Source organism: Plodia interpunctella, chromosome 8, assembly GCF_027563975.2.
Source record: "Plodia interpunctella isolate USDA-ARS_2022_Savannah chromosome 8, ilPloInte3.2, whole genome shotgun sequence".
Lineage (NCBI taxonomy): Eukaryota > Metazoa > Arthropoda > Insecta > Lepidoptera > Pyralidae > Plodia > Plodia interpunctella.
The window spans coordinates 4,355,120-4,376,938 of record NC_071301.1 but is presented as its reverse complement, the minus strand read 5'-3'; the positions used below and the strand labels follow the sequence as shown (position 1 = coordinate 4,376,938).

Here is a 21,819-nt window from a genome sequence, read left to right as displayed (position 1 = left end):
GAAAAATAGCTCTGTATTGTAGTCCTATAATATAAATAAATAAAGACATACATAATACATCATTAACTTTCGCATTTATAATATGAGTAGGATTGTACAAAACGACACGAGTATTACCGACGGCACTATTCACATTTTTATAATGAAAATAACCTGAGACTTTTAACTCAAAATTTAAGAAGATAATCGAAGAACAGAATGAGAAAAAAATGATGATAATATCAATGAAAACATAAAACATTTTATAACTACATAACCTGTGTGGAAATATCAAGTTTTACCGTAATAGTCACAACAAACAGCCTTACGATTTCCTATATATGTTATTTATGTACAGTCATCAGACTAATAAATTCATTGCAAATTCGGCCTCTTTACCGCAGCATAAATCCATCTAATAAAGAAAACAATATCTTTTTCAGATTGACCATGGGTGTTATTCAATTCAGATTGACCATGGGTGTTATTCGGGTCATGGATGTTATTCAATATAGTATGTTGTACTTACAATACAGTATAGTTGAGATAGTATCTCATAACATATGTTTCGAACTTACTTTGGAACTAATTCAATTTGTGTGATTTGTCCTTGTATATTTATATTTATTTATATTAAATAAAAACAATAAAAATCTAAGCTAACTTCACACGCGGTCGTCTGTACATAGTATATTTTTTCCTTTTATTCATTTGCTTGTTAAATATTCAAGTAAGCCTTGGTTCACATTTCCTGCTTTTTATCTGAGCCTAAGAAAAGGTCTTACGTGAAACATTATAATAAGATATATCTTTGTGTATTATTTAAGATTATCCTAAAGCCGACATCAAAACATACTTAACTAGCTTTTGCCCGCGGCTTCGCCCGCGTTTATTACGTGCGTCCGCTCGTAACTTATTTTTGTCAAAATATCCTATACAACGGCGAAAATCCAAAACAATGTATATACTTAATTGTTGAATATTATGAAATTGGTTTGCGTGACTTATTCAGATTATAAGAAATATATTTTAAGAACTACTCACTAATTTGCAAAGTATAATATATAAGATATTTTTAAGTAAGATACACCCACAAACCAATACTTAAGACCGCACTGGTAAGGATTTTATGATGAAAGTTACAATTATATTGGAATAGCTATATCCTACTAGTATAAAAATGCGAAAGTTTGTGAGGAGAAGATAAACAAACATATTCAAACAAAATCTACTAGACGGATTGTTATAAAATTTGGTACACAGGTAGAATATAACCTGTAATTATACATAGGGTACTTTTTATCCCGAAATTACCGCGAGAGCGAAGCCCCGGGGCGCATATAATATATCTACCTATATATATACTTAGCAAACAAAGAAAGAGAGGTCGGGTATCGACGATGTTGCATCAAAAAGTTTGCAGTATGTTGGCACCATAATTTCAAATAAAACGGGAAAAACTTCTCACAAGTTGCTTACTTTATTTATGTATAGGCTCTCAAAAGAGAAGCTTATGTTAATCGTGGCAAATCAGGTATATAATCTAACATTTTGTATATATACATAAGAAAATTGTTTTTAGCAATAATATGTAAAGTGTGTGGTACGGTGACAACAGCATCTCAAATTGCACTAGGTACAGTGTGCCACAGAGAAATCTGGGTCATATTTCTCTGTAGCAGACTGTACAGTACATGTACCTCTAAGCAGCGGTGATAATGGCGAATTTTCGATTAATTTGGATAGGTTGATATGCTTTCGGCTACACATACACAATTACAATAAAAATGTAATACAATTAAAACGTGGTTCTAAACTTCTAACCGTTCAATTTACCTTCATCAACTCTTTGGGCGAAAATTTAATTCATTCATTCGTATCGAGTGTGTATTACTCATGGATTTAATAAGTACTTGTATGGAGTATCTACTAATTCTATGGTATTACTGACAACACTGGTGTCGTATATAAATATTTGACATGACATGTGGTGAAAATTGGATGAAAATTCAGTGTTTTTTTACATTTTAATCTTTGTCGTTCAGAGGTAAAAACAAATAAACTTTAATTTACTAATCAAATAATACTACTTTGTACAAAACGCTTAAATTTGAAATGTTTCGATTTTCTATTGATTAAACGCTCTAATTAACGGTAGAACTAATTGTTTTTCGTCACGGTATCTAGCAGATTGTATTACATTTCGTAATATATAATGTCTGTGCTTCCTCTATTTATGGAATAGAAATAAGGTTACCATCAAACTATTTAATTACATGTGTTTTTATTTTTCATGTAATCAAAATTTACTATAACAGATTTTTTTTATCGATTTTATGTTTCTTAAATTGAGTTTTCAGACGTAATGTAACAAATTATGAATCTGAGATTGTTCTTAAATTTATAAAAATGTGTTATTATTGATTTGACTCCGGGCTTCGCCGCTTCACAAGCACGGACACAACCGAGAACATACAGAGATGAAAGACTATATGAAATGGTATATTATTTTCTTATTAGTCTTCGTAAATAGTAGCTGCCTATAGTAACAAAATATAAATTTTATAACAAACTATTATGTTAAAAACTTAGGTGGGTATATTCGAATAAGTTTTTTACAAAAATTATTTTTTTTTGACACAAGGTTTTTGTTGTCAGAGAGAACTTATGCACTTCATGCGTAAGAAATGATGACCGTACAGTAAACCGTTGAGACGTTCCCTTGTCGGGAGCCGTTCCTAGGTACACCATCAAATCGAGCTTCAAAAACGTCAGTAGAAAATTTCAGCTCAATCGGTTGAAGATATCTGCTTCAAAATTGATTTACAAGATTCCACCCGAAACTTACATACATTGCAAGTTAAATAAGCTTGTAAAAATAGATTGTAACAATAATATTCATAAGTCTTGTAAAATACACTCCTAGTATTTGGAGACCTTGAGATAAATAGTGACTGACATTAGAATGGACTTGAGCTTCGAAATGGGTAAACCGATGCACTTAAATCTTGCCGCAGTAATAAACTATGTATATGCTTTTAAATATAGCATAAGTTACTACCAATATACGAGTACCTAGCCAATCTATTCGTACAGTCAGCAATACAATTAAGTATCCGTAAGGGTACGGGTGCAATGTTTTTTTTTTTTTAATTAATAAAGAATATTTAAAAAAATCTGCGAAGAGAATTTGATTAAATAAAGGCCTTGTAATGTTATTTAACCCGGAGTCCGATTCAAATAACGTTTGAAATCTATTTCTAAACAATTAAAAAAAGACATATTTTTCTTGTCAATCGACAAAGTAAGTTCGATTGTTTAAACATGTTTTATTATGATTTTCTATAAATTCAAAAACTATGCCAAAATAGTAAGAAATATTAAAATGAACTTCGATTTGTTCAGAATAAGATTAATAATCCCTGTAAAGCTCTCGTTATAATTTCCCGATACTTATGTACCTATTTAAGAATTTTTCAAATTAGATATTTTTTTATATCTTTGGTTTTAATGTATTTAGTGTAGATATCAAAATTATTTTTTGATAATTGACAATAAAATTAACAAAGATGCGTTGCGTATAATATGTATAGACGCTTGTTAAGTGTAGTGAATTTACAATAAAGAATAGATTGAAGCTGTCGACTGTACTCCGTGTGACCTCGTAGTGAAATAAAAGGATATCCTTCATATACTTTCAGCTGTGAATCATAGAATTAAGAGAAACGGTGGCTTTGCGAAACAACGGGAATTCCCGGTTATCACCTTGGTGCGATTTCATCAGTTAAGCTCATGAGTGAGACGATCGACCTGCGATAGTGACAGTCAAGTCAGTTTCGCAATGGTCAGTCAATGGATGGGTGACCAAAAATGTATTAAGTATTTCGAGCTGGAAGGCACGTTAAACCGCTGGTCCAGGCAGTATTCCGCGTTCAATCCGCATTTAGGCCCACGTAGTTATTGACCCATACTCCTTATTTCTTCTTACCCCATGGATTACCGATGGAATCATTAAAATGACTGATGAAAATGAAGGCAGTTCGGTGATTAGTATCTAAAATAGCACAAGCACAATTTTCAGAAATAGGTATGTATATACTTAGGTATATTTCTGAAAAAACAATAATATAGAATTATATTACACTACACTTATCTATTCAATTTAATACTAATAAGAAATAATATTTTCCCACTACCTACCTTATTTATTTCATAAACATGGATAAGAAAAATTAAAACAAAATAATAATAACAACTGATTCCAGCAAAAATTTAACTACTTAAATATTTTGTGTGCAAGTCGGCACAGGTAGCAAGCAAGCTACCTATCGTATTATAAATCTATTTAATATCATAAAACTAAAATAATTATAAGGTAATTTTATGTGCAATTTCATCGATATCTGTTTACAAGTTAAAGCTAGGTGAAGGTCAATTTTACACTTCGCCCCCCTCCCCCTGGTCCGAGCTCCCCCCTCCGTCCATTTTTCGACGTCCGACTATGGCGAGGCTGTCGTACGATCCTATGGTCCGATGCTATCCTTGTACAATTTATTGTACTGGAGTGTTATTACACAATTAATAATTTGCACACGTTAATTTTTTCTGCGACTTAAATTCGCTCTCTCACTGAAAATTCAGGATAAATTGTCCGTATGTGCTATTTCAGAACACATTCTAATCGTATACTATATTTAATTGAAATCCGCCTGCTAAATTTTGCGCGATTGATATATTTATTTATAAGACTATAGGTACTGTAAACTAATTGGTTTATTTTTTAAATGTTCTTTTGAACTTTATGGGCATTTAAACAAGAGTATTTACAAAAATAATATAACTATAAATAAGTAAAATTAATAATTAAACTTATTTAAGTTTGTAAATATATAAACCCTTAAAAATTATAAAACTTCTTTTTTACATAACATAATGCATAACGATAAAACCACGAAAGTTTAATAGGTACTATTTGCAAATTTACATACACTTCATAAATAAATATTTAGATGAGTCATATTTAAAGGAAAACTTTATGTTAGACATCAAATGAAGAGACAATCTACATGCTCTCTGAACTTTTCGGTTATTGTGATCATTCCGCCGGCTAACAAACTATACAACCGCGATTTATCATTAAAATTAAAATGTTGACATATAACTGAACAAAAAAAAAATACGAAAGGTAAAAACTACAAGGAATGAACGTATTCCGATAGACTGTATAGAATAGGCGCACTGCGCACACGCATCGTACAGAGTTGGTAGCAAGTATTTTATAGAACGGATTAGCAAGCAGCGTTGCGTGAAAATCAGGCTTCACATTGGCAAAGAGCTAGCCGAATTTATGCAACCCGAAATAAGAAAGAACTCGTTTTGAAGCGGCGCGTAGGCGAGGGTCACCACGCAGTGTGTCTGATAGTTTGGTGCGCCGGCGTCGTGTCTTGTGGCTTTACCATGTGCGAACGATATGTTTTGGTCGTCGGTTTGTTGGCGGTAGCGGCGTCTTTCGTAAGCGATTGCAACGCGAAACTTGCACGTAAGTTGCCGTTTTTATTTAGAGACATTTTAATATTTTTCTATCAGAAACGAAATTGAAAGTTGATATGGTGAAAAACGTAAAAAATAAAACTTTTATTAAAAACTTTCTTAATGTTTACTGAGTCTACGATGATTTCGAAATATGTCTATGTCGTAATAATATTTATCATAACTACCGCTGTGTATACTTTGCATTTTGATAATGAATATCTAAAATTCAAAAATAAATGGTCAAATGAAGAATGAATCTTTGGAATGGAAGATATCAACATTACTCAATAATCATTTTGAATATGTAAATAATATCTAAATTAGACCTAACATTAATAGAAATAGCTTGAGAGCAAATGGAAACATGAACACAACTGGGTCAAGTTAAATTTCTTGTCTTCGAAACTAACAAAACTTGTCTTTAGCAAATACGATGTGTTGACTGGGAGTACGATTATTTATCTAGATATATTGTTATGTTATGTAGTACCATTATAAATATAAGTCGTGCTTTTAATACTAAATATCGTACTAAAAATGTCCCGCGTACACTAATGTCCCGCGCGTCACTTTATATCTTTATCCCAGAGTTCCAAGACTCGAAGGCCACGTCTAGATTGATAAAGGGCATCTGGTTGGGATCGAGCGTTCAGATATAGTCACAGGTTGCTAGCCCTTCGCTTATTCATTAATTTAGTTATTAAGGCATACACATACACAATCTTAAATATCAGTAAATAATTAAATTCAACATTATGTTAACATTGCGAATTTTAAATTAATTATATTTTTAAAACTTTTGATTGATATGTACAATGTATGTGAATGAGGAGAAGATACTGGTATGTCTTTTCTTCATTCTCAAATCGCCATGTTAGCAACATATTATTGTTAAATGTATATTTAGAAATAATAATAGTACAAAACGAAATCGTAAATATATTGTATTAGAGTTAAAAGTTAGATTGAAACTGATAAAGAAATTGGGAGGAGTTTTGATTTGATGGGCTTTTTATTTTTCCTATCATCATCTATTTGACCATGAAAGTTGCAAACGTAAATTCGCATTTTCGATATTAATGACGATATAAGAAGTTCATATTTACGAAACACGTCTTTTTATAAATTCATACAAGTCATTACGAAACGATATGAGATGAGACCATGGTGAGACCGTCTATACAGTTCTAAATATATTTTTGAAGTGACAAAACATCCTACTCAACAACGATTTGCGACAAAAATTTTAACAATTTAATAAATATTTACAACTTATATGGAAATATACAATTAACATAATATATACTTGACTTGACATAATATATCCTAAGATCCTCGTATGGATCAAGACAATCAAATGGATCTTAATAAATGATTCCCGTTAAATAGGGAATGACATAAATTAAATCGACCGATTTCAGCTAGATTTTTTCAGCTTACTTTTATTTTATTATCTCTATATTTTTATTTTTTTACGAACTATAATTTCGTTTTGAATCTTTGTCACTCTGTATAAATATTTGTAACAGACACATCGCGATATTTCGCAGTTGTTTAACCGCAAACAACTCTGCTTGAGAAGTTATACTGACAAAGTATCTCAGAATATGATTGTTTGGACTTAGTACAGTCAACAGTGTATCAGGATACCAAATGCTTTGCAAATTCACCACAATCACTTGAACGTAGAGGTCCGGTCTGCTAAATTTTGTATATAGCGACTGTACCGTCATGTACGTACATCAACTTACCCAAAACAGATGCATAGTGTTCTATGCGTATTCATTTAACAATTAAAAACTTCTTCACTGTTGATACAGTAAAATGATTAGTAAAATAAACAAAATACACGTAAAGTATATAATATATGTATGGCAAAAATTGGTATAAAATATGATTGACCAAAAGAAATAGAGTCTGATATTAGTTTCTTGGCAAAAGTATTTTTGTATAACTTTCAATTGGTAATTGATATCATTAAAAAAACAAAGGCATATTTTTACCATAACCAACATCATATCTTATGGAAAACGTGACTAAGTTAAAAAAAACCTTGTGCCCAATCGACTGCACTTTCGGTGGTAACATTCATTTTAAGACCTTAAAATGACCACAAAAACAATTATGTGTTTAAGTGAACCTTATAAACAAAGGTCTTTTGGTCTACTGCCATTAAGCATTATTTAGTTAAAACCAAAGACACACATACAGTCTTAAAATCATTCCAGTAAATAAAAAACACGTAAAAAACAATAACTTGCAAACACAAAAACTTGCGTTATAACCTATTAAAGTATAATAAAACGTAAGTAAGTATACCTTTCTTTTAAATCATTTGTTTTTTTTTCATATTAATTTCAGAAAATTTAATTCTAATTAATTATTATAATTACTTACGCAGGCTGGGAGTAAGGCATGTTTTTCAAACATTACAACAATAATGACATCATACTCATTATAATGCATGTGCTTTACGCAAGAATAATCTATTTTAAAATCGTAATTAATATTTTAGTTGATTTCATACCTTTGATTTATTTTGATATTATTTAGTATTCTCTCTAAATGCAATAATTTGTTTGAATAAAGAACTTATTTTTCTTATTAATATTTAGTTATTTTGTAAACTATTTAGTGGATAAATGCTATATTATTCAATGCAATAGATGACAAGGGCAGAAAATTGTAAAAAATATGTATAATCTAAATAAAATAGATATATTTCAAATCATTGTGATTATAGACTGTAACAAGGACACTGGATCTTTATACTAAAATTTAAGTTGATTGGAAAGTCCATCTAAAAAAATAATACAATAAGAAGAGTGTAGATCTTGAGTGTAGACCCAGAAGTGTTATACAGTCAATTTAAAATGTAGAAAAAAAATCGATAGGATTTTTTTTTTTCTAATTAGTGCATCTGAATAATATCACCCAATTCCACTTTGTGCACCACAAATTATTAGTAAAGTTGGTTGATCAAATCAGATGATTTATATCGCCTTTAGACAAGTTGACTTGAATCTAACACAAGTGGTAGCAATCACTTTTTACAAGAAAGAACTTTACAAGAAAAAAATAGTTTATCTCAGTAATCAAGCCTTAAATACAAACTAGAACAACAATATCGCTGCTGAGCCCCCAGCGGCCATAATTATTTTCAAATCGATTGTAGTTACTCTTCATGCATCGATGTGCAACAGGTCCCTGCTCGGCTTTCGTGAATACTAATAGCATGCAATTGTAGGCGTACCCAATGTTCATGCAGTTGACACACATGCGAATAAATGCGTACCATAACATGCGAATACTTTGTAGCAAATAATTGATCACATGATACATAAATATTATAAATATTATCACACCTGTTTCCCATGGGGCAGGCAGAGACTAGGAATATCCACTAGTTCCGATCCTGAGTTCTATACGTCTTCTATCACTCTCTTCATGTACAATCTCCGGTAGATGCTCCTAACATCTCTCTTACAAAGGAGATCCGCAAACTGGTTCATCGATGTCGACCCTGATCTACTCTTCCATTTACCTCCGCTTCATAAATACCTTTCGTTAGTGTCCTTTCATCCATCTCCTTTAATGTTCAAACTGGTCTAAATCGTGTTAAAATTCTTTTTCGATTTTTATCACCAAGTCATCTTTTACATCTTTTTTGACTCCACACATTTCTTTAATATAAAAATTAGATAATAGAATAGTTGTGTCAAGTTAAATTATAATTAAGATTGATCCACTACCTTATCCAAATAATTTTCTTTAATACGTTTTTAACTCATCTAAAATTTGTGTCGAACTCAAGTTAGTAGACTCATCTGCACTGTGGTTGAAGTTAATTTTAGATAGAAGTACCTATAAGACTAAAATTATCTTTACCTTATCTTTTTAATTATGTTTAAGGCCTGTGCACACCGAACGCAGCACTTTTGCTGCTCGATTGCATGGAATTGTAATGCATGATCACAAGTGCGTAAAAATTCCATACAATCGTGCTATATAGGTAGGTTCTGCGCGCGCATTATGTGTGCACGCGCCTTTATGGGCTGCAACTGCAACCGCATCGCATAATGTGAACGTATGCGGTGACCTTAATTTGCGTTCTACGCTGAGCAATGCACTGAGTCATCCGACGCAATATTTTAGGCTCTTTTGGGTTAATAATATAAATCCACAAAACAAAGAACTTATCTCGTAAAACCATCATCATCACACTGTCCCTATATCAAACTAATAATAGGCACATATGTTTATTCAGATTTATTATTACTTTTAGTAATCCTGTACTGCGTCTCCGTATGTACTTATATGATGAAGTCAGGTTCACCTATTTCTTCTACGATTTCTATAATCCTATAATTTGTTGCCATAACCGAGACACTTCAATGGATACGCGTATCTGAGCTGGGATAATGGGGTACCTATTAAATTAGGCAAATAATCTATATATCCAATGAATTGGTTTGTAAATTAAAATATATAAACATTTGTATCTGTAACAATATCCGCGACAGGGCAGTATTTTGTTCGCGCCTCATTACCTCGCGGCGCCTCTCGGATTTTTTCCGGATGATCACCCTAGGCAAAATGTATACAAACAATTACTCTAATATCCGCCCCTTGTTTTATTTTGGCATCGGTATTTTCTGAGATATTTTTTTGTATTTTATTGATTACTGCTTTGAGATAGGCATTATATTTTATATAGCAGCTCGTTGCAAGTTCGCTTCTGTGAGATATATTTAATGTAGCTTATAAGGATCCAATCTTTGTTTTTAAATAAACAGGGAAATTTTAAGTTTTTTCGGATTCGAAGGTTAATCATATATAATGGGATTTTAGGGACGGAAAGAGGACAGTTTTTAATTCATTAAACGGTTTGTTTGAACGGATTTAAAAAGATAGGTATGCCTACTCTGTCTGTCCAAATTTAAATTTTCTATATTTCTAGCCTAAGGTTAATCAAAGGTTGCCTTCTAATATCTTATCGTATTAGAAGAATATCAATTATATAAATCAACGAAGTTAACTAGTTGCTATGAATACTGTCATTTGAATAAAATATTTTAACTTTGACTAGAAAGTCTTGAAACATGGGATATACAATGAAATTTTAATAATAGAATATAATCAAGTGCAGCGATGTTCTTCCTTCGAAAATCAACCGCATCCTACACGCATGCGCAGAAAACACGCGTGTGCGCAGGGTCAATCATAATAACTTCTTCCGTATTCCCGTTTTCATATCACGTGTGTTAGTTTGCACGGAAACTAGCAGTATCATGGACCGAAGAATTTCTAATTGGATATAAAGTGTGAAGTGATCAATAATTTTGCCCAAAATTGTATTAATTATATTGAAAGGTACAATGTTGTTTTTGTATGCGTCTATTTCTAAAACAAGAACGTTCAAATTAAAATCGTTTCTTTTTTTGTATTAAATGTTAATTTCTCAAAAAGCTGTTAGTATTTTTCATGTTACACCTACGTATTCGTAACCGTGGCACGTCTCTGAATGTACTGTGGGACGTTTAAAGTTAGTGATCTTCCATTTAAAAAAATAACATCTTATGTTGGTTAACGTTTACGATAGGCAGGATTTTGAAATAATAAAACCGAGTCAGTAAAGAGGGTATTATAGGTTGGTTAAATTGACCCCATTCTTTCATTCAATGGCACGTGTAGCCTAAGACACAAGCGTTTCATAGGGTAATGGATTGAATGAAAGAATGGGTCAACCCATTTGACCAACTAATATCCTATGACTCGACGTTTGGTCAAGTTCGTTGATCGTTATTTCGTTATTAAAACAACTGCATCTATCATTTCGCTTCCGTCGTGTACACATTATCAAAAAAACTTATAAGGTTAATGAAGAACGAAAATGACCATTTTGCGTAACTTCTGAACGTAGACAGACCTTGTGATGACAAATCTGTTTTGCCACTCTTGGGAAACAGAGTATCGTGCTTAGTTTTTGCGATTCTCAGATAAACAGACATTGCATTTTTCATTCATTCATGTCAACATCAAAATCTATCATAACTTTTAAAATACAACAGAAGTTTAATATAAATTTGACTGAACCTCTTAGGATTTTTTTGTTTGTACTTTATGGCTCCAAATAACTTATTGTCATTTACCCATATTGTCCAATTTTGTGATATATGTCTCAACCAATGCCATTCATCTTACAGAGTTATAAAACTATTTTAAATTGCTTCATGTTTGATTGAATATTGATCTGTTGCGCTTTCACGGCCAAACCGCCGGACTGATTTTGATGAAATTTGATATGCATGTAGTTCAAACATAAGCTTTTATTTTGAAAAGACGACCCGCAAATGACTGTAATGCGGGGTGGAAGTTGGTATGAAAATTTTGTTTGTTCCGCTTCCGCAGAAAAATTCACGCGGGCGAAGGCGCGGGAAAAACTAACACTATTATTATTTATCATCAAACATCCTTTATGTTTTTATAACATTACATAACTATGCCGGAATTCTTTGTTTTGAGATTCAAATTATTGTATGTTCCGTTGCTTTTAGTTTTAATTAAGGTAACTTCATTGAATGATATTATAGGTATTTTACATATTATAGGTTTTTTTTTTGTACATTTGTATTGAAATATGTAATTTTAGTTAGCATAACTCATTAATGAAATCGAACTTTATACAACATTTAAAAGTGCTTATCGCTTCACGAATGGTACTTTTTATGAACATAATACTATGTTTATGTTATTTTTATATGGACAAGCTAATGTGAATTTGTTGTTATTGTACATAGACTAATAAATAAATACCATTTGAAGACAGGAACTAATAAATTAATATTGCTATGGGTTATAAAAGGGTGGTCATCTCTGCGGCTGTGGTTGTGATCAGACATCGATGGAACCAAGAAAACGTTGACGTTACTTAACGAAGATTAATATATGGAATACCTAAAATGACGCCTTAACATCATCAAACACATAGCTTACCTAGTTGTCACCATTGTAATCATGATTGACTTATAATGACGGAATAACTATTGTATTCAAAATGTTGTAAACAGGGAACTGTCAACATAGAGGCTTCGCATGAATATTAATTATCATATCAATAAACAAAAACATTATCTGTTGATAAGATACATATAGAGTCACAAAAATAATTTTATATTAACTTATTAATATTTATGTATAATTATTACTAGCAGCCGGTCGCGACTTCGCTCGGGTGAATGCGAAAATTATCCAACTAAATTTCTTAGGTTTCACGCTGTCTAATAATGAATTCGTTCTTCATTAACCTTATAAGTTTTCTTGATAATATGTACACGACGAAAGCGAAATGATAGACACAGACGTTTAATAACGATCAACGAACTTGACCAAATGTTGTGTCATAGGATATTAGTTTAGTATTACACTATCGATATTCTAGAGTATCGATAGTGTAGATGGCCTTAAATATCTAGATATTTAATGTCAACTACAGCTTCTTCAGCTACAAACGAAAATATGACATAAAACTCTGTAGTGTTTTATGTCTTTCGTGTCCCAAAAATTAATGAAATGTTTAATATTACAAAGAAAATTACAGGACAAATGTAGGACGGCACAAAGACACGAAAATGTATGATAATAAATCATTTTTACTTGTCAAAACAAAGTTACTATCAGTTCAATCGACCCTATTCAATTCATAGCCACCGTTAAACCGAGCTAATTGGGGTTTATCTCCTATCAATATATGAGATTGTAAATATGAAAACCATGGCTAATTGTTTATCATATCCGAAATGCTCCTCCGTTTACACGGTGGAGGACCTCAATAATTGTAGTGACAAGGCGGTTGCTCGGTCGCCACCTAATTGGTCAACAGCCACATAATTTTAACTCGCAAAGAAGATGTATATTTGAAATAATTAAAAATGGGTCTAACATAACAACTTTACAATCCACAGCCGACTTCATAGTGCCATGCAACAACACCGAACCAGAGTGTCTCATCAAAGCAACGAGGGACGCCATTCCGGGCTTCTCCAAGGGCTTGCCTGATCTGGGAGTGCCCTCCCTGGACCCTTTCATCATAGACGAGCTGCCAATCCAACTTCCAGGCATCAAGGTCACCTTCTACGATGGCAAGGTCACTGGCCTTAAGAAATGCGAGGTGCTCAATGTCGAGTAAGTATTTTGTAGATGTGACAGATTCTAAAGTGTTTGAGATTCTTCCCTTTTGTTGTTATTATTTTAATTACGTGTTTAGTGACAAAGTGTTTCGCTTTGCTGAAGCTTTGAATTTGTTTTGTTTAGGCGTCATATATAAGTGAAATTAATTAACTGTTGAATATAAAAGCCTTAGATAAGAACGGTAAATACCATGTAAATACCTTATTGATAAAGATTTAATATTTCGTTGCCCATAGATATATAAGTATATAAACCACTAGCTAGGGTAAAACCATTATAAAAAATATCCTATGATACTTCTGATGGTTATGTCTGTTTCTGTTCCAAATTTCTTTTCGGATACTTTTTCAAGTCATATACTAAATTAAATATTGTTTAACAATACTACAAACTACTAGCATCTTCATCATCTCAGAGACAATCTATCTATTAAACGTTCTTGAAAAAAAAACAACAAATAAATTCTGTTGAACCCTGAGAAATACAATGACTTATAATGGTCAAATTAAAAAACAATAAAGTCGGCGTTTCAAGGAAAAATGCACGAAAATAATGATTAAATTGGACCTTGTGAGGTAAATGGGGTTTTTTGACGAATGTTGAAATGTGTATTGTTGAAATCTATTGTACCTCAGTTTGTCTAAATACATCTTTTACAAGGGCAAAACAATCGGATATGCAAAACGTTACACAAGACCAATTAAATAGGTATAGAGCATGTTCTTGCTTGCATCATGATAAATGATATGCTTATTGTTGGACGTTTGGTTTGGAGTTAAAATTAGGATAGTGTAAAATAAATCATAAAAGATATAATTATCCGAATTATTTGTGTTAATTCAATATACTTGTTCGATTTATTAAACCATAAAAGATGTAAATCTACATGTTGATAGCTGTTTCCCACGACTCTACCCACGGTATAATGTAAAAAATTTAATTTTGACCAGTTTTCACCCCCCTTTTCTAATTTATAGTGTTATAGTATATATGTATGATATATATATAGGCTGCAACCCAGGGGTTCGCTCCCGTGGGAATTTCGGGGTAAAAAATGTGATATCCTACGAATCCTATGTGTTATTCCAGATAATATTTTACCCGTGTGTAGCAAACATGCACATATACATCCTCACAATCTTTCGCTTTTATAACATTAGTAGGATTAAGTAAGTATACTAAAGTACGACGGAATATGAACTTAGTAGAATGAAATGCAAATATTACTCGAGTTCAAAAGTCTAGGTTTGCTTAAATAAGTTATAGAAAAAAATGATTTATAAACATCGTAAAAAGCATACATTCCTTTGCAAAAAAACTTATTTAAATACTAAGTCAAAGTTTTTTTTAGTCCAAGAAGAAAGTTTTTGAAACAACAGATTTGTTCACAATTTATAAAAAAACTTCACAATTTACAAACACATTACTTATTACGATAGAAAATATTTTGTACCATAATTTTTAAAATCATGAATGTTGAAGTTCCCTCAAAGCACAAAATATCATTCAAGTTAATATGCAGCAATTAATCTCAAATTAAGTACTTGATATTGACAGCAAAAGCTTTAACATGAATTTAACCAAAGGAGGCATTTAATAAATATTATAGAATCTGAGGATCCCTTCCTTAAAAAGTATAACTATAGAACCAACAAATGAAGCGTTTAATTTATTTCCCGTGATGTTTTAATTTCAGGGCCTATCTAGAGAAAAACGTGTTCCTATTGGAAGTCCGCTGCAACATCACAATCAAAGGAAAGTACACGGCTGTCGGTAGACTTCTGCTGTTCCCCATCAACGGAGAGGGTGACTGCAAGATCAAAATTGGTAAACATAATTTTCTGAAGCTTTATTACGTACATGTTAAGGTTGATTTCCACCTAGCGACGGAATGCTCGTTCACCACCAATGTCTGGCCACGAAGTAGCCCTTGATTGGACAGAGTGAAGAATGAGTGTTCACTTGTCTGGTGTAATGTATCTTTATGTCGAACTCTGATAGATGCTGGTGCGAATGAACAAACACCATCATCATCGATTTACGAGTTTGTCTAACTACATCTTTTACAATACATGAGTGGTGGCACTACAAATAAAAAATGGCAAAAAAAGGGATAGAAATCAATGTCAAATAAGTAGCCATATTATAATTTATATTTTTTTATATAAAAGGAAAATAAATTAGGAATCACAGCTGCGATATATTTATTTCTTTTCTATCTATAAATGTTTTTTGTGACTTGATAACGTCACAATTTGTAAACATATTAAATTTTGAAAACAATTTGCTGTCATTCTGTAGTACCTAAACCTACTTTGTCGTAGAGTTCAGCTCTAATTTCAAACATTTACACAAAGCTTGAATATAAAAAATATCTTAAGACACAAAGTTTTCCATGTAAAATTTTAATATAAAAAATGTCGACTTAGAATCGTATAAATTACTACAACTTGTCTTCTCTATTCCAGTGAACTCTGTGATCAAACTGAACATCAAGACGAAGTACTTCAAAGACGCCAACAACCGCGATCACTTCGGCATCAAGAGCTACAGGTACAACTTTGACTACGGCGAGAAGATTGTCTACACCATCACTAATCTTTTCAAGGGAAACCCTGAGTTAAGTAAGTATTTTTTCTTCTACCATCACGACATTTATACCATATAAAATTATCTTCCGGCATGGTTATAAAATGTTTATTTATGTTTATCTGCTAAGGTAAAATGAACTTGGCCTCACCCAATAAACTGAGCTGTAGCTGCCTAGTTAGCTTAATAAGAGTGGCTGCAACTTTACAATATTTGCACATCATTTATATATATTTATTATTAGTTGCAATTTTTATATACATATATCACACACAAAGTAAGTTTAAGACTTGTGCTATGGGAAACGCGAAGATTATATATTTTGTATTACCAAATGAACATCACAGCTCAATCAAAATGCATACAAGCGATGGATTTAGATCCACATAGGAAACTACTAGATTTATCCTACTGCAGCTGCTTACTACCTTTATTAAATATTAAACGATTTAATACCAAACCAAATGAAAAAATGGAAGAATCAATTAATTAACAGAAATATTAATATTTAAGTTTAACTTCCACAAAAAATAAAGGAATTCGTCGAATGTATTTGTTATCTGCAAACAAGTGTGACACAATCTGTTTATGTTTTGGTCAGAATAGGTGTTTGTGTTACTACTCGACAAATAATAATAACAACGGACATCCCATTTTTATCGATAATTTCATATAAACATTATCACATTATTATGTTTCCAACGTATACACTTACATAAGTTAGAATCGTTACCTATTTACTTAAAACTTAATTCTACGCAATATACATACATTTGAATTAAATTTCTCGGCCGCCCTGTTTTGATTGAAAAATTTCCTAGCCAATTCCGGTTTATACGTAAATTAGGACAATATATTTAGTACGTTTGTAAAAAATCCATTTATAAGTATATTATTTATTGTGAATACTTAAAAAACTGTTGTTTGCTATTTCAAAGTTGATTTGCTAGTTATTTTTATGTAGCACAGTATTAACAGTTTTAATTAAATATGTAATAAAGTATACCTACCGTAAATAAGTTTATGAGATGATAATAATATCTTTTAACTTTAATAATATATTTTACACTCATAATATTTTAAAAACATAATATTCTTTATACTGCTGAATCCTGGGGCTTCGCTCTCGTGGCGATTTCGGGATAAAAAGTAGGGTACTTTTTATCCCGAAATGTGTGTGTATGTAACCCCTATATGTTATTTCAAGTTATATTCTACTCGTGTACCAAATTTCTTAATAATCGGTCCAGTAGATTTTGCATGAAAGAGTTACAAACATACATACACACATTACATTTATAATATTAGTAGGATTCTACAAGACTGGAATAATTTATTTTATTTAAATTCTTATTGTCTTCCGTCTCTCGCTCCATTTAACGTTTCCCACTTGTCATATCTCGTTTCTTGCAACGTGTTCCATTCCATTTTGTATGACGTGTGTGCGACTTTGTTTTATTTATGTAGTGATAGCGATGATAATCCAATTAACTTGTTGTGCGCGCAGATCTGCGCAAGAATGTATTGTCTAACTATTATTTGTAGTCTGGTGTTTTCGCATATGAGGGTTAATCACATTCATATTTTTTTCGTCAATGGTTATAAGATTACGTTCTCGCAAATATTCGTGCTAGCCCTCGCAGCACTCTGCAACCGGCGGGCGTCCTTGGCGGACTGGTCTCGCTACACCACATCCCGATGGCGTAACGTCTCGTGTAATTATACAAATATACTGAGGAGAGAGTCTGATGTGTACATTTTTAGCATTAAAAGCTAAATCTAATTTTTTTTATAACTTATTGAGTGCTGATGCTCAGATCTGATTCATGAAGAATGTATTATTTTGACGTTAAAAGCATCATTCTTTTTTTGGAAAAAGACTAATAATTTCATTGAAATTTGAAATAAAAGAAGCTTTGGGGGCTTTAAAATTGGTAAACCTCTTAGCTAGCTCTGTGTGGGAAAATTCATTTTTGAAAAAGACCGACCTGAGCTTGTTATTCCAAGTAATGTAACAACTTTATTTTTCTGTCTTCCTCTTATTTTTCAGCCTTCTATTTGCATTATTATATTGAATCTTAATGAAACAGTGAACTAGGGTCAAATAAAATTACTCAAATATGAAGACATATAGAATAAATTCCACAACGTTTAATTTGTTAAGGCGTGATTTTTCAACAACGGATTCTAAATCTTCCTTTTTTGCATATAATTCTGTAAGAAACCGAATTGAAGCTATTTTCCGAAGCTGGTATCCAATCACAATGTCACATCGTAACTAAATGGATCGGTATGAGCGAGAGTTGGCGCCAAGCCAGGGTATTGTTAACATAGTCCACTTTTTATCCCAAATGTCAATGTAGCGGTCTGCTTGCGCGGGAAATATATCCTCCCACACAAAAACAATCTTGGGAAATCTACGATAACTGTGAAAACCATTCTTAGACCGCAATAGATAATTATATATTTTATTGATACCTTTAACTTTCTAGTCTCTTTGACTTCAAGAATAATTTTTTACGTCTTTTTGTAAAAAAAAAAACGCTCTGGGATAAATTAAAAGGGATTTCGAGATTAAAATATATGGAATAAACTAATCTAAAATAGTACATTTTTTATAACTCGTCTTAGTAAATAATGCGTAATAGGGTAACAAACATAATTTTTTGTTCTCTTGTCAAGTCTCGGTTTGTTTTTCATACGGACAGTTACATTAGTGAAACAATTTATTAGGTATATTAATAGCTGATTATATTAATCTAAATTTAAATTTAAATAATTTCGACAACCTCGGTGGCGCAGTGGTAAGGTTCTTGCCACTGAACCGAGAGGTCCCGGGTTCGATCCCCGGTCGGGTCATGATGGAAAATGATCTTTTTCTGATTGGCCCGGGTCTTGGATGTTTATCTATATATGTATTTATTATAAAATATAGTATCGTTGAGTTAGTATCCCATAATACAAGTCTCGAACTTACTTTGGGGCTAGCTCAATCTGTGTGATTTGTCCCAATATATTTATTTATTTATTTATTATAATTGCAAAATACGGCTTAGCCAGTCGAACCTTGAAATTTATCATTTAAATATTATATTCTGATCTGACGATAGCCGTAAAAGTCATGGCTGAAGTACTGTTGCAACTACCACGGTTCTTTCAAAATATATCAATGACCTTTTATTTTGTTTTTATTTATTGCGAATATACACTAATCATTAAATCTAAAAATATATTTGGAGACTAGATTAACATCAAATAAACTGCTCGAAAGATGTCGATTTGTTTATTCTGTTTGTTAATTTTAATGGAACGACTTTGATGGTTTTTCAGGGCATAACTATAAATTATAACATTGATAAAATGTAGTATTTTAAAGCAATAAGTTCAGGCACATAGCATACACATAAATTAAAATATATATATATTATAAAATTTTTTTATTATTTTTTATTTCAAGGTAACACAGTACTGCAGTTCTTGAATGAAAACTGGAGAGTGGTGACTGAGGAATTCGGAAAACCAGTAGTGGACTACGCCATCAACGTAACTGTCAGCACTGCGAAGAAATTCTTCGACACGGTGCCTTACGACGAATTGCTCTATGTGCCAATACCCAAGTACTAATGTCAGTTACTTATATAATAGTATTCGTAAAAACCAACCGCATTTTAAGCCCAATTCAATTACTAATATATTAAAATATATAATTGAAAAAGATAAGTTTCTATTTTATAATCTTACTTGTTAAAAGGAAAATGTATTTGTAGAAATAGATAGGCCTAATACGCGGTTGTTTTTTTATGAATAGAGCTAGTATACAGCTTGGTAAAAATTATGGAGAAAAAATTACACGTTTTATTGTAACAAAATTAGATACTAAAACGAAATTAGATACTAAAACAAAATTAAATAGTAAATCAATACAACAAAAAAAACCAAAGACATTAAATAATTCAAAGTAAATATAATTTGCAAAATTAAAATTTTAACTTGAAAATTAAATAAATTGTCTTTGCCAAGCTGTATTTTCAATGTACCTAAAGTCGGTTTTGTCAAAATGATGCTATATATATTTTTATATTTGTTTTCAAAGTATCAGACATAAAAAAATATTTTACAACGAAGTTTAATGGGAATAAATTTCTATATAAATACTTTAAAAACATTAAAGTTTTGAATGTGTGAAGACATATTTTACAGTCAACAGCACATCAAACTCTCATCTACATATAAATTCTATATTGAAAACTTTATGGAACAGTAAGCCCAATTTATTACTATAAAAATCTATTTTTGGCCAAAAGAGGATTTTAGACTGTAAGCTGTAAATATGTGTAATGTAAAGGACAATGGACTTTGTGATAGATATCATTGAAAAGCAGATTAATTGTGATGAATATTTTTAACTACTTTTGTTTTGTTCTCGATTTAAGTACTTCTAATTAGGAATTATATAATAACAATAATAATAGTATGTTTAACATTTCCAGAACTAGAATCCTTTTATTTATATGTATCAAATTATAAAATATGTGTAGCATATCAATTAAAATTAAATCTGTTAAATTGAGTTTTTAAAAAGATATTTTTCTAATTTCTATTTCTCTGTTTGTAAAATGTTTTTATTCGGATTTAAGGAGTCTTTATGTTGTATTTTGTGATAATTTTATAAAAGTATTTGAAACTATTAATACGAAGTACACAGCTGTATACTTATAGGAAAATAAGTAATTCATTAGAACGCATATTTAATGAAAACGAAAGTTAGAAATATGTTTTAGACATTAAGAATTTTATAAATAAACAATAATAAAATATGGAACCAAGATTTTTTTAATTTAAATTATTCTGGTACTCTAGCTATTAGTATAGATATTATAAGTAAAATGGTTTTTAGTATTATCAATAGTGAAACCGTTTTAACTCGTGTACAGCAGGTAGGTAACCAGAAATACTACACTACTTTTGGACTTTAAACACCCAGTCATTGGTATTTAGTAATTGGCGTAATTTTGCCGTTTTAAATGCACCAAACGGCATTTAATAAAAAGTTAGTGGCTAGATAGGCAGATACAAGGTTATCGAGTACGATCCCACTCAATATACTCCCGTCGTACCTATGAGGCGCTTAAGACGTAACAAAACTGGCAGCAACAACATTCCAAAGAATGTTGCAATCAGGCAGGCTGCCTGAGCTTGGTATCAGGCTTGGTTACAGCGGCATCTTCAACATTTAAAACTTTTTTATGCGAACCCGCACAGTCGCGAATTAAATAAGGAGCAAGCGAGGATCAGAAAATAGCTGTTAGTAACCACAAAATCTCTGAAATAAAATTAATTAGAAAATTCATCAAAATGCACAAATAGCCTTTCTGCAAATACCCATTAAGATACCTAAGCTGATAGACCGAGGTTCTGACATCTAAAGATGCTGAAGATCTTAAAAAGTGGAAAAGAAAAGTAAGAACGAACGCGTGAGATTCAGAGATTCTCTGAAATTATAAAAAAATCTTTTTCAGGATCCGAACA

The 21,819-nt window shown here is 31.5% G+C and overlaps 1 protein-coding gene across 1 annotated transcript; it reads left to right on the top strand.

The window, feature by feature from the left end:
• Nucleotides 1-5,201: 5,201 nt before the first annotated feature.
• Nucleotides 5,202-21,112, top strand: LOC128671962 (circadian clock-controlled protein daywake-like). Its single transcript, XM_053748817.2, has 5 exons — nucleotides 5,202-5,518; nucleotides 13,476-13,695; nucleotides 15,398-15,528; nucleotides 16,170-16,325; nucleotides 19,748-21,112. Exons 1-5 carry the CDS (start codon nucleotides 5,437-5,439, stop codon nucleotides 19,912-19,914), a joined length of 756 nt encoding a protein of 251 aa, XP_053604792.1. The 5' UTR covers nucleotides 5,202-5,436; the 3' UTR covers nucleotides 19,915-21,112.
• Nucleotides 21,113-21,819: the final 707 nt, after the last annotated feature.